Source organism: Neoarius graeffei, chromosome 9 (assembly GCF_027579695.1).
Source record: "Neoarius graeffei isolate fNeoGra1 chromosome 9, fNeoGra1.pri, whole genome shotgun sequence".
Lineage (NCBI taxonomy): Eukaryota > Metazoa > Chordata > Actinopteri > Siluriformes > Ariidae > Neoarius > Neoarius graeffei.
In genome coordinates, this window is record NC_083577.1 from 56,767,131 (window position 1) to 56,780,405 (window position 13,275).

The 13,275-nt window shown below is 44.0% G+C and overlaps 1 protein-coding gene across 1 annotated transcript; it reads left to right on the plus strand.

The window, feature by feature from the left end:
- Window positions 1-4,856: 4,856 nt before the first annotated feature.
- On the plus strand, window positions 4,857-10,832 carry rgcc (regulator of cell cycle). Its single transcript, XM_060928773.1, has 5 exons — window positions 4,857-4,991; window positions 6,119-6,292; window positions 8,299-8,403; window positions 8,621-8,683; window positions 10,381-10,832. Exons 1-5 carry the CDS (start codon window positions 4,958-4,960, stop codon window positions 10,386-10,388), a joined length of 384 nt encoding a protein of 127 aa, XP_060784756.1. The 5' UTR covers window positions 4,857-4,957; the 3' UTR covers window positions 10,389-10,832.
- The last annotated feature ends 2,443 nt before the right edge of the window (window positions 10,833-13,275 follow it).

The window sequence follows — 13,275 nt, forward strand, 5'->3', positions numbered from 1 at the left end:
GAGTGGTGGACCAACAAAGATCACTCCAAGAGCAAGGCGTGTAATAGTCAGTGAGGTCACAAAGAACCCCAGGGTAACTTCTAAGCAACTGAAGGCCTCTCTCACATTGGCTAATGTTCATGAGTCCACCATCAGGAGAACACTGAACAACAATGGTGTGCATGGCAGGGTTGCAAGGAGAAAGCCACTGCTCTCCAAAAAGAACATTACTGCTTGTCTGCAGTTTGCTGAAGATCACATGGACAAGCCAGAAGGCTATTGGAAAAATGTTTTGTGGACGGATGAGACCAAAATAGAACTTTTTGGTTTAAATGAGAGGCGTTATGTTTGGAGAAAAGAAAACACTGCATTCCAGCATAAAAACCTCATCCCATCTGTGAAATATGGTGGTGGTAGTATCATGGTTTGGGCCTGTTTTGCTGCATCTGGACCAGGACGGCCTGCCATCATTAATGGAACAATGAATTCTGAATTTTACCAGCGAATTCTAAAGGAAAATATCAGGACATCTGTCCATGAACTAAATCTCAAGAGAAGGTGGGTCATGGAGCAAGACAACGACCCTAAGCACACAAGTCATTCTACCAAAGAACGGTTAAAGAAGAATAAAGTTAATGTTTTGGAATGGCCAAGTCAAAGTCGTCACTTTAATCCAATCGAAATGTTGTGGAAGGACCTGAAGCGAGCAGTTCATATGAGGAAACCCACCAACATCCCAGAGTTGAAGCTGTTCTGTACGGAGGAATGGGCTAAAATTCCTCCAAGCCGGTGTGCAGGACTGATCAACAGTTACCAGAAACATTTATTTGCAGTTATTGCTGCACAAGGGGGTCACACCAGATACTGAAAGCAAAGGTACACATACTTTTGCCACTCACAGATATGTAATATTGGATCATTTTCCTCAATAAATAAATGACCAAGTATAATATTTTTGTCTCATTTGTTTAACTGGGTTCTCTTTATCTACTTTTAGGACTTGTGTGAAAATCTGATAATGTTTTAGGTCATATTTATGCAGAAATATAGAACATTCTAAAAGGTTCACAAACTTTCAAGCACCACTGTAGACAATACAACCATTTGGAATGTCCTGAAAAAGAAAGAAACCACTGGTTTACTGAACCAGATGTTGAACAGGTCAGCAGTTTATGACAAACATTGTGAGAGCTGTGAAGAAAACCCCCAAAACAACAGTCAGTGACATCAACAATCTCCACAGGGCAGAGATGAAGGTGTCATAATCCACTGTTTCAAGAAGACCTTGAGAGCAAAAATATAGAGGCCAAGCCACTCATCAGCAGTAAGAATCAGAAGGCCAGATTGGAATTAACCAAGAAATACAGAGATGAGGCACAAAAGAGCCAAGGTTAACCTCCACCAAAGTATGGAGAAAGAAAAGATAAGCCAGGTGGAGGTAGTGTTATTGCTTGGGCTTGCATGGCTGCTTCTGGAACAGGCTCACTCGTTATTGATGATGTCACTCATGATTGCAATGGCAGAATGAATCCAGAAGTCTACAGAAATATTTTGTCTGCCAATTTGCAGAGAAATGCATCCAAGTCTAATTGGGATAAACTTCATCATGCAGCAAGATAATGACCCAAAACACACTGCCAACACTTTCATCAGGGGAAAAATGCAGAAGGTTTTAGACTGACCAAGTCAATCACTAGACCTTAACCCAATCGAGCATTTCATTTCACCTCTTGAAGAGGAGACTGAAGGGAGAAACCTAACAAACAAACTGAAAGAAGCTGCATTACAAGCCTGGAAAAGCATCACAAAGGAAGAATGCAACAGTCTGGTGATGTCAGTGGGTCAATGACCTGATGGAATTATTGCAAGTAAGGGATATGCAATCAAATATAAAGTGTTATTTACTTTAATTTATGGTACGCCCATCTATTCCAATACTTTTGCTCACCTAAATGCTGGGTGGAATGCTATAAAAGGTGCCATATTCTAAGTTGTTTAACGTATCAAGATGTACATATCAGGAAATGAAAGCTGAACTTCTGATCTATCATCTCATACTCATCATCAAATGTCTTCAGTGTATAGCAAAATCAATAATTGGACTTTTGCGTTTTGGGGTTTTGTTTGCATGTTTTTTAACATTACATGACCCTGATACTGTTATTGTCCAACACTGCAGCACTAAAAGGCATCAGGAAAGTGCAACTACAAACACATCCTGTTTTTCCCATTTGTCCGTCTTGCAGCACACAGTCAGTGGTGTGATAAAATAGTAAAACACTGGTGGACTTGACACTTCAGGGAACGTCATGTGTGAACTACTGAATCTTACGTCACATCATTCTGTTATTTTGTGTCACGTTTGAAATAAATCGGAACTCAATCGCCCAGTGCTGTGGGTCCTGAACTCAGAGTGTAATTGCGGGTATGGACCACCAGATGTCGCTACAAACTCAATACAGTATTACAACAAAGAGTCGACATTTGCGGGTGGGTGGGAGCGCAGTACCATCCATCCATCCATCCATCCATCCATCATCTGTAGCTGCTTATCCTCCTGTCCTACAGGGTCGCAGGCAAGCTGGAGCCTATCCCAGCTGACTACGGGCGAAAGGCGGGGTACACCCTGGACAAGTTGCCAAGTCATCACAGGGCTGACACATAGACACAGACAACCATTCACACTCACACTCACACCTACGGTCAATTTAGAGTCACCAGTTAACCTAACCTGCATGTCTTTGGACTGTGGGGGAAACCGGAGCACCCGGAAGAAACCCACGCGGACACAGGGAGAACATGCAAACTCTGCACAGAAAGGCCCTCGTTGGCCGCTGGGCTCGAACCCAGAACCTTCTTGCTGTGAGGTGACAGTGCTAACCACTACACCACCGTGCCGCCTCAGCGCAGCACCAGCACTAATGTTTTACTACTGTTTTCACATAGCGTTATGCTAAATGTGATTTTGTTGCTAAAAGTTATGGCCTACATACTGTATAGCCTGTAGCACACAGTATTTCTTTCCCTCCATTGTGTCAGACTGGTGGAAACCACAATCCACTATGAGCCTATATTTAGGCTGATATTGTGTCCTTATTAGCATGTTTGACTGGTCCCATGAATTAAATCAGTGTTCATCTAAACCTCATGAACGCACAAAAAAGCCTACAACTAATGTCAGCTTGGAGCCAGTCTGTTCTGTCCGTGGAAAGTTCAGGAATAAATAAACAGACAAAATATTATTCGACACAGTTAAATAAGGTTCAGAAAATAAATCTGTGCTAAGGGGGTTAGTACGGATTCCTTATACAGTTATACAGTACAAAAGTTTTGAGACCCCCTGGCCTGGTCATAATAGAGTCTTCTAGCTTCTTGCAGGTAGCTACACTGATGGATAACAGCGACACTTTTACTGAAAAAGAAATTGTCTGTTGTAGGGCAGACAGTGTGCATCTCTCGCCTTTAAGGGCCCCCCAGAGGGATAAACTGAAGAATGTGTTGAGGTGCTAAATAAAGAACAGGTGATGAAAATAGGAAACGATTCGAGTAGTACACTAAGGGTCTTGGCATGATTAAAAATAAACAGGAATTGCGTTAAAGTCATGTGGTTGTTTACAAACACATACTTTTACTAGGGATAATGACACCAATTGGTGTAACTCAATCGGAAATCTAAATGAAGCCCCAGACTCCTGAACTGCACACTCAAATAAATAGTCCAAATAGTTATACTAGGCAGGGTGTCATTCGTTTGTGATGCTAGCTCATTATGGAATGTCATTTAAGCCATATCCATCCATCCATCCATCCATCCATCCATCCATTATCTGTAGCCACTTTATCCTGTCCTACAGAGTCACAGGCAAGCTGGAGCCTATCCCAGCTGACTATGGGTGAGAGGTGGGGTACACCCTGGACAAGTCACCAGGTCATCACAGGGCTGACACAGAGACAACCAACCATTCACACTCACATTCACACCTACGGTCAATTTAGAGTCACCAGTTAACCTAACCTGCATGTCTTTGGACTGTGGGGGAAACCAGAGCACCCGGAGGAAACCCACGCGGACACGGGGAGAACATGCAAACTCCGCACAGAAAGGCCCTCGCTGGCTCGAACCCAGAACCTTCTTGCTTACTGTCAGAAATAGGGGTACCGTAGGAGTCCATTTCTGTCCCCAAAGGTACAAGCTACACTAATGTACCCCTTAGGGCTCATTATTGGACTTCAAGGTAACTATATGTATCTTTTTAGGGTCAGAAAGGTACATATATGTTTTCAATCAGCATATAAATGGTACAAATAAGTACCTTAGAGGGTACTGCCCCAGTGACAAGCCGTTGTACCCCTAAAGGTACAGTGATGTACTTTGTTTTCTGAGAGTGCTGTGAGGCGACAGTGCTAACCACTACACCACCGTGTCGCCCCTATATATATATATGTGAGAGAGAGAGCGCATTTGAAATAAACAGCCTACCCTGAAACTGTAAATATATAAATTACAAAAATATAAATAAGCCAACATAGTTAAATAAATAAATAAATAAATAAATAAAGCTAATAAGTATTATTCAGAACGACGTTTTTCAAAAGACTACTACTTTTATTTATTTCAGGGGACATTTATTTCCTAATGCCACATTTATTTCCCAGTTCTTATTTCCATCTGAATGAGCATGAACGGTTATCTCACAGATTCATGGGCTTGTTTGTTTGTTTGTATGCATGTAATATTGAGTTAAGTCCCATCCCACAGCTCATTAGCGCAGCAGAACGTTATGCGGTATGGCGCGTCGCCACGAGCGCAGATGCGTTGGCCCCGCCCCATTGCCCCGCCCCCTGTGGCAGTCGGGGAATATTTAAAAGCAAAGTCGCGCTGCTTCGTCCTGAGAGAAGTTCAGTGAGAGTGAGAGGACCTGAGGAGCCACTTCTTATCTTGGAATAACTGCGGTTTGTGCTGGGAGACGCCACCGGAATGAAGTCACCAAAGATAAAGTCTCAGAGTAAATGTAAGTTTCAGTGTTCCCTGCTGGTTGGGCTCAGGGTCCAGCGCTCTTACCTGTCGGGGTGATAGCTGTCGGGGTGATAGCTGCAGGGGGGTGATAGCTGTCGGGGTGATAGCTGTCGGGGGGTGATACCTGTCGGGATGATAGCTGCAGGGGGGTGATAGCTGTAAGGGGGTGATAGCTGTCGGGGTGATACCTGTCGGGGTGATAGCTGCAGGGGGGTGATACCTGTCGGGGTGATAGCTGTAAGGGGGTGATAGCTGTCGGGGTGATAGCTGCAGGGGGGTGATACCTGTCGGGGTGATAGCTGTCGGGGTGATAGCTGTAAGGGGGTGATAGCTGTCGGGATGATAGCTGTAAGGGGGTGATAGCTGTCGGGGTGATAGCTGCAGGGGGGTGATAGCTGTCGGGGTGATAGCTGTAAGGGGGTGATAGCTGTAAGGGGGTGATAGCTGTCGGGGTGATAGCTGTAAGGGGGTGATAGCTGTCGGGGTGATAGCTGTAAGGGGGTGATAGCTGTCGGGGTGATAGCTGTAAGGGGGTGATAGCTGTCGGGGTGATAGCTGTAAGGGGTTGATAGCTGTTGGGGTGATACCTGTCGGGGTGATAGCTGTAAGGGGGTGATAGCTGTAAGGGGGTGATAGCTGTAGGGGGGTGATAGCTGTAAGGGGGGTGATAGCTGTAGGGGGGGTGATAGCTGTCAGGGTGATAGCTGTAGGGGGGTGATAACTGTCGGGGTGATAGCTGTAGGGGGGTGATAGCTGTAGGGGGGTGATAGCTCTCAGGGTGATAGCTGTAGGGGGGTGATAGCTGTCGGGGTGATAGCTGTAAGGGGGGTGATAGCTGTGGGGGGTGATAGCTGTAGGGGGGTGATAGCTGTCGGGGTGATAGCTGTAGGGGGGTGATAGCTGCAGGGGGGTGATAGCTGCAGGGGGGTGATGGGTGTCGGGGTGATAGCTGCAGGGGGGTGATAGCTGCAGGGGGGTGATGGGTGTCGGGGTGATAGCTGCAGGGGGGTGATGGGTGTCGGGGTGATAGCTGCAGGGGGGTGATAGCTGTGTTTGCTCAGAGAGGCGGCACAGTTTACTGAGGAATGGTAAGTTTGAAATGTGACTCTGCGATTCTTTCAGCTTTCCTGGAGGAGGACGATGACCTGAACGCGGTGCTGTGTGAGTTCGACGCAGTCATTGAGGATTTCACTTCGCCCTTTGAGAAGAGACATTTCCGGTATGACGAGCACTTAAAGACCATGAAAAGGCGGAGCAGCGCGAGCGTCAGCGACAGCGGCATCAGCGACTCAGACAGTGAGTGGGAGCTGTGAGCTCATCATCATCATCATAATAATCCAAAGACATTTCAGGTGTCTGGTAGGCTTCTAGTGACTCCACATCACAAGAATTCATGGGATACCATTTCTTAAGCTTGGTCATGTGCTTTACAAATCCACAAACTAGCATGAACATGAATAGAAATTGAATAGAAATTACAGTGGAAGTGAAGAACTCCTAAGAGAAACTCTGGCACTAAGCTGTGAAGACACATGACAGGATCCTTTGCATCTGATTTGTATAAACTACTTATGTGGCACGTCTCTCTCTCTCTCTCACTCACACACACACACACACACACACACACACACACACACACACACACACACACACACACTTTTCTCTCTCTCTGCCACACACACACACAAAAAAAGGTAACTACCTTTCCCTGTCACTTGGGTGGTTACATCTCTTGTATCTTTACGTATCTGGAAACATGGCTATAGTTGTTGTTGTTGTTATAGAAATAAATTACTTATTGGCAAAACGGTTTAAAGGTTCACTACATGTACGTTTCTAAATAAAAGGTGCATAATAAGTTACAAAAGCTGTCCCCCTGAGGGTGTCACCCCAGGAACAAGGAAAGGTGCAGTTTAGTACCCTTTTGTTTCTGATTGTGTACAGCTGAAATGAATACATCTCATGCACACACACTATGAGTTAGTGGTGATACTGTGACAGCCTACTCACTATTAATCATATCCCTCTGCCTCTCAAATTTGGAGTGAGCACTTTGTTCTAAAAGTCTGCTTGATCTAGATACATAATACATGTGATTATAATTCTGGATCTGGTGCAAAGGAGCAAAAGCAGTCAGCGCTCACGGATTTGTCTGAGCAGGGAGTCTAGAAGATTTCTGAAAGCAGACAGACTGCACTGATGTTGGGGTTTCTGATACATGGAAAGTCTGAACCTCGGCTCGGCCAGGAAGAATGATTAAGTGTCTAACAAGCAGTTTTCAGTGCAGTCTGGAGAATACAGGCTATCATTTTCAAGTTCATCGCTCACATTTTCACTTGAATCCTTTTAGTCACCAGTGCATGTAGTTAGTGGCAAAATGAAAGGAGTTTTTCTCCTGCACAATATAAGAAGCCATAAAACAAAGTATGTATGCATCTTCTGAGGTATAACCTCGCAATAACTAGATAATATCTAGAGAAACACGTTATTGTATTTCTCTGGAGTGGCATATATTGTCCAGAACACTCTTAAATCCAACATCTGGGTTTTAAACATGGCCAATGTCGTTACTGACGAGACTCTGGCACTTGGTGTGACGTGCTTTCATTTTATGAATCCTTAGTCTTTAAGTACTTGGTACCATTGCACTGGAAGTCACTCTAGATAAACGCGTTTGCCTGTACATGACTGTAAATACAGCCAGTGATTGTCCTCTCAAGGATTATAACCAAATAAAGTCCAAAATAAATGTATACATTTCCCAGCTATGTTCCATTATTTGAACAAATGCATAATTTCTTCACATTACATCCTGAAGCATGTTGTCAAATTGTGTGGTGGCTGAAAACATCTCCTGACTGAATGAAAGCCATCATTAATATCACTCAGTTCTTTGTGACACAATGTGGAATGCACGCATCCTGTGCTTCTTTAGCACTTCTGTTTCCATTTGAAGGCTGTGGTGTGAGTGAGTGAGTGAGAGAGAAAACATTGTGCTCACAACACTGAGGTGCTCGGGACTCTGTGGAGCCGTACACAGACAACCAAAACTGAATACACTGCACGCTTCCTGCAGCAACATGCCTGTGTGTGAATTCTGAGCAGGGATAAGAATGGGTAAACATGAAGCTGGGCGTGCGGTTTTTCACACAGAGAGGACTATGCCCACTGTGGCGTTTGGCTTTCGGTTTTCTTGCCAGTGGGTGGGATTCTTAAAAGTGATGGAGAGGAAGGAATTGCCAGTGAATGTTTTCTTAGCCATGCTCATGCTCATTCATTCACTCTCTCTCTCTCTGGAACAGGTGCAGAGTCTCTCAACAGAAACAGCTTCAGCTTTAGTGATGAGAGACTCAACTCTCCTGTCTTCTCGCCTTCACCTACCAGCCCTTCAGTCACATCACCCAAACGTGAGTGTTGGGATGTTTACATTTAAAAAGTGTTTGTTTTATATCCAGGGTGACCTACAGAAATGCTTAGCTCTGTTTGGAATGAGTTAATATAGCAGGAAGAACGAATTAATTAATTAATTTATGTGCTAATTTAGTGACGGGTTAAAAAAAATACATAGATAATGTATATGTGCTTATTTTCATTTTGATTTATTTGGTAATATTCTCATTACAGCAAAACTTGGTGACACAAAGGAACTGGAAGACTTCATTGCTGACCTTGATAAGACATTAGCAAGTAAGTGTTCAGTGCTATGGGAGGGCCAGCTCTTATAACTATACATATATCCCTGGAAAAAGTTTAGTTTTGAAGTGCTATTAATGTGCCTCAGAGGTGTGTGAGAGACAGAATGAGCACTGTACATGTCAGTGAGGGGAGTGGCTTCATGGAAATCTTTGCATTTTGTGTTTTTGTTTTGCTGCTCATTAACTGAATGTTCTCTAGTCTGAGTACACTACCGTTCAAAAGTTTGGGGTCACCCAGACAATTTTGTGTTTCCCATGAAAAGTCACACTTTTATTTGCCACCATAAGTTGTAAAATGAATAGAAAATATAGTCAAGACATTTTTTTGAGCATTTAATCGACCCCACAAATGTGATGCTCCAGAAACTCAATCTGCTCAAAGGAAGGTCAGTTTTATAGCTTCTCTAAAGAGCTCAACTGTTTTCAGCTGTGCTAACATGATTGTACAAGGGTTTTCTAATCATCCATTAGCCTTCTGAGGCAATGAGCAAACACATTGTACCATTAGAACACTGGAGTGATAGTTGCTGGAAATGGGCCTCTATACACCTATGCAGATATTGCACCAAAAACAGACATTTGCAGCTAGAATAGTCATTTACCACATTAGCAATGTATTGAGGTATTTCACTCACGTGACCAAGTCATGTGATGCTGCCATTTTGGACGTCACGGCTCGAATCAGTTTGAATGCGAGGAAGGCGACAAACGAAAAACATAAAAGAAAAAGGAGCGAGATGCAGAAAACACCTTCACTATCCAGCGACGTAGAGCATTTACAGGGCGAGCAGAGGGAGAGGTATTTGCAAAAATTGAGGAGCAGGCTTAGAGAACGACATTTACCTGCTTCCACCAGGATTGTTCACTGACAGCTAAGATTTGTTCACATTTTCATTTACTTTCAGTCCTCAGGATAAACAAAATGTTATTAAATGTCATTGAAATAACTTCTTAGTCTGTTGAGACATGGCCCGTTATAAGTTTTTCCTTTACTGTATTTACTAGTTTACTGAGCGCGCTCCGGGGCTGGCTGGCTGGCGCTAGCTAGCTAGCGCTCCGGGGCTCGCTGGCCGGCTAGCTAGCGCTCCGGGGCTCGCTGGCCGGCTAGCTAGCGCTCCGGGGCTCGCTGGCCGGCTAGCTAGCGCTCCGGGGCTCGCTGGCCGGCTAGCTAGCGCTCCGGGGCTCGCTGGCCGGCTAGCTAGCGCTCCGGGGCTCGCTGGCCGGCTAGCTAGCGCTCCGGGGCTCGCTGGCTCAGTAAACTAGTAAATCCAGTAAAGGAAAAACTTGAGACTGAAAGGTTTTAAGAGTCATCCAAATGACTGAACGTAAACATTGCTACAGTAACATACTAGCTACTGTTGTTGACATTAGCTAGCTTGCCGTCCAAAATGGTGGACACCGGGGCGTCACGTGACCCTGTGACGTCAGGTGAAATACCTCAATAGAGTGGATTTCTGATTAGTTTAAAGTGATCTTCATTGAAAAGAACAGTGCTTTTCTTTCAAAAATAAGGACATTTCAGAGTGACCCCAAACTTTTGAACGGTAGCGTATCTGAGCGGTGAAGATAAGCAGTTAAGGTTTACAAGGCCGGACTCCTCACAGTGTGGCTGTTCATTAAAACTAGACCTCTCAACTTGCAACTAATAACCAATGGAGCTTCATTAACTGTGCACTCGTTCTTCTGTAGGCATGTGACCTGGAGTTAGTTACCAAGTTTTACACCATCAGGAAGAGCAAGCAGACAGCAGGCCACACTGGACAGGCACAGTCATGGGCCGACACGATGACGAAACTCATGAAGACATCTCTCTGTCTCATTCATAAACCCCTACGCTATAAGGACTCATTGTGCTTCCTCTGGAAAACTTGATCTGGAAGATTATTTAAATCGCCTTTTATAGAAATTATTATTTGTAATTGTATAGAGCTAGTTATTGTAAATTATGAGTAATTTGTGAATATATATTTTTGTATTTTTATGTAAATAGTAATTGTCAAAGTCTATCGCCTTGTTATAAGAAGCTTTTCCATTTAATAATTAATTGAGCTTAACAGAAATGCACACTTAATTCACTAGAAAAACTGGAAAGCATCATTAAGTGTACTTAATAACTACTACCTGAGATTAAAATGAAAAACTGTGACTTTAAAATATGTCCTTGTTTTGTTTCTTTCTTGTTCTTCCCTCAAGTAAAAGTTGAGACAATTGCTCATATATATATAGTGTTGGAGTTTTATGAGTAGAACTATGCCGAGTCAGTCAGTGCAGTAAATTAGCCACAGTCTGTCGGTAAATGGTTTACCATACAGCAGGGGGCTCAGATTGTGAGCAGCTGTCCTGCAAAATATTTAACAGCTGGTCACCACCTCTGCGCTTTAAGTCGGTCTATAGTCAGAAAGGCAGAGATAAAGATGACGTGACCTGTCCCTGGAGCCCTGCTGCTCCGTTTCAGCTATACTGTACACAGCTCTATTAAAATCACTCCATAATACCTAATGGGAGAAGGATGACTCTGTGATACCTGATGCATGTCACTGGGAAATATCAACTTCTGCCTTCGATTCAAAGAAAGGAGGATTACTAACAAGTGCAAGGGTGAAAAAGCAGAACAAGCCAGACATTCTTAATCATGAGTCAGTGCATGACCTTGTCACCGGCCAGCTGAATTTTTATTTGCTGTGTTGATAACGTATGAAGGAGAAGTGGCTTTGGCATGTGCTTCTGCTTTTTTTGTGTGTGAATAAAGTTGACACAAACTATATTACAGCAGCTGTCCTTCGCTTGTATGGACAGGGCAGCAGCAAGTGTATTTGTGCTACAGGCCTGAGGCGACCCAGCGTCAAATATACTGACACAACAGATTAATGCTTCTGAGCCGGGTTCTGTCATTTTTAAAACTGAATTCCCACTTGGCAGCAGCAGGCACTGTTTTGGCAGCGCTGTCCGTGTGAGTTTGGCAGATAGCAGAGAGCTAGTGGTCTGGAAGTGTGGGAAAGTGGAAATGGCAGGTGACAACTGTGTCTCCTACCCAGTGGGACAGAGGAACACAGGAGGAGGGCATCACCATCCAAATCAATACCACAGCGAGGAGGATGGCTTTATTCCAGTGGGCAAAATAAAGTTGCGTCATGGCATAACAGGATATACGCCTTCCTAATCTGTACCCCTCCAGTATGTACATAAATAGACTGTTGACACATATTTAGTCTGGGGACAGCATAATGGAATTACTATCAAATGTATTTTTATACAAATTGATTTGCCATCAGCAGGGATTTAAGGAGAAGGTATCCATAAAACACCCAGACCCACAGGAAAATCTAACTAGCTGAAGTTACGTCGGGGTGGGTTTCCCAAAAGCCTCTTAACACTAAGAGCATCTTAACTAGGACAGAGTGTGTTCATTGTGCTGCTTGCTGTATTATTTAACAATGATCTTTGTGCTACGATGCTTTTGGGAAACCCACCCCAGATCAGTTTATACAGCATATACGGTACAGCGGTGTTTGAAAGTTTGTGAACCCTTTAGAATTTTCTATATTTCTGCATAAATATGACCTAAAACATCATGAGATTTTCACACAAGTCCTAAAAGTAGATAAAGAGAACCCAGTTAAACAAATGAAACAAAAATATTCTACTTGGTCATTTATTTATTGAGGAAAATGATCCAATATTACATATCTGTGAGTGGCAAAAGTATGTGAACCTTTGCTTTCAGTATCTGGTGTGACCCCCTTGTGAAGAAGAAGAAGAAGAAGAAACCTTTATTTGTCACATGCACACTTCAAGCACAGTGAAATTCATCCTCTGCATTTAACCCATCTGAAGCAGTGAAAACACGCGCACACACCCAGAGCAGTGGGCAGCCATACTACAGCACCCGGGGAGCAGTCAGGGGTTAGGTACCTTGCTCAAGGGCACCTCATCCCAAGGCAGCCCCACGTTAACCTAACTGCATGTCTCTGAACTGTGGGGGAAACCGGAGCACCCGGAGGAAACCCATGCAGACACAGGGAGAACATGCAAACTCCGCACAGAAAGGCCCCTGCTGGCCACTGGGCTCGAACCCAGAACCTTCTTGCTGTGAGGCGACCATGCTAACCACTACACCACCATGCCACCCATCTGTGCAATAACTGCAGCTAAACGTTTGCGGTAACTGTTGATCAGTCCTGCACACCAGCTTGGAGGAATTTTAGCCCATTCCTCTGTACAGAACAGCTTCAACTCTGGGATGTTGGTGGGTTTCCTCACATGAACTGCTCGCTTCAGGTCCTTCCACAACATTTCCATTGCATTAAGGTCAGGACTTTGACTTGGCCATTCCAAAACATTAACTTTATTCTTCTTTAACCATTCTTTGGTAGAACGACTTGTGTGCTTAGGGTCGTTGTCTTGCTGCATAACCCACCTTCTCTTGAGATTCAGTTCATGGACAGATGTCCTCACATTTTCCTTCAGAATTCACTGGTATAATTCAGAATTCATTGTTCCATCAATGATGGCAAGCCGTCCTGGCCCAGATGCAGCAAAACAGGCCCAAACCATGATACTACCACCACCATGTTTCACAGATGG

What these genes read in the sequence shown, in the direction of transcription:
- rgcc (XM_060928773.1), top strand. Translation starts at nt 4,958, where the DNA reads ATGAAGTCACCAAAGATAAAGTCTCAGAGTAAAT. An exon ending in CGGCATCAGCGACTCAGACA is followed by an intron (nt 6,293 to 8,298) that starts GTGAGTGGGAGC and finishes TCTCTGGAACAG; the next exon opens with GTGCAGAGTCTCTCAACAGA. An exon ending in TTCAGTCACATCACCCAAAC is followed by an intron (nt 8,404 to 8,620) that starts GTGAGTGTTGGG and finishes TTCTCATTACAG; the next exon opens with CAAAACTTGGTGACACAAAG.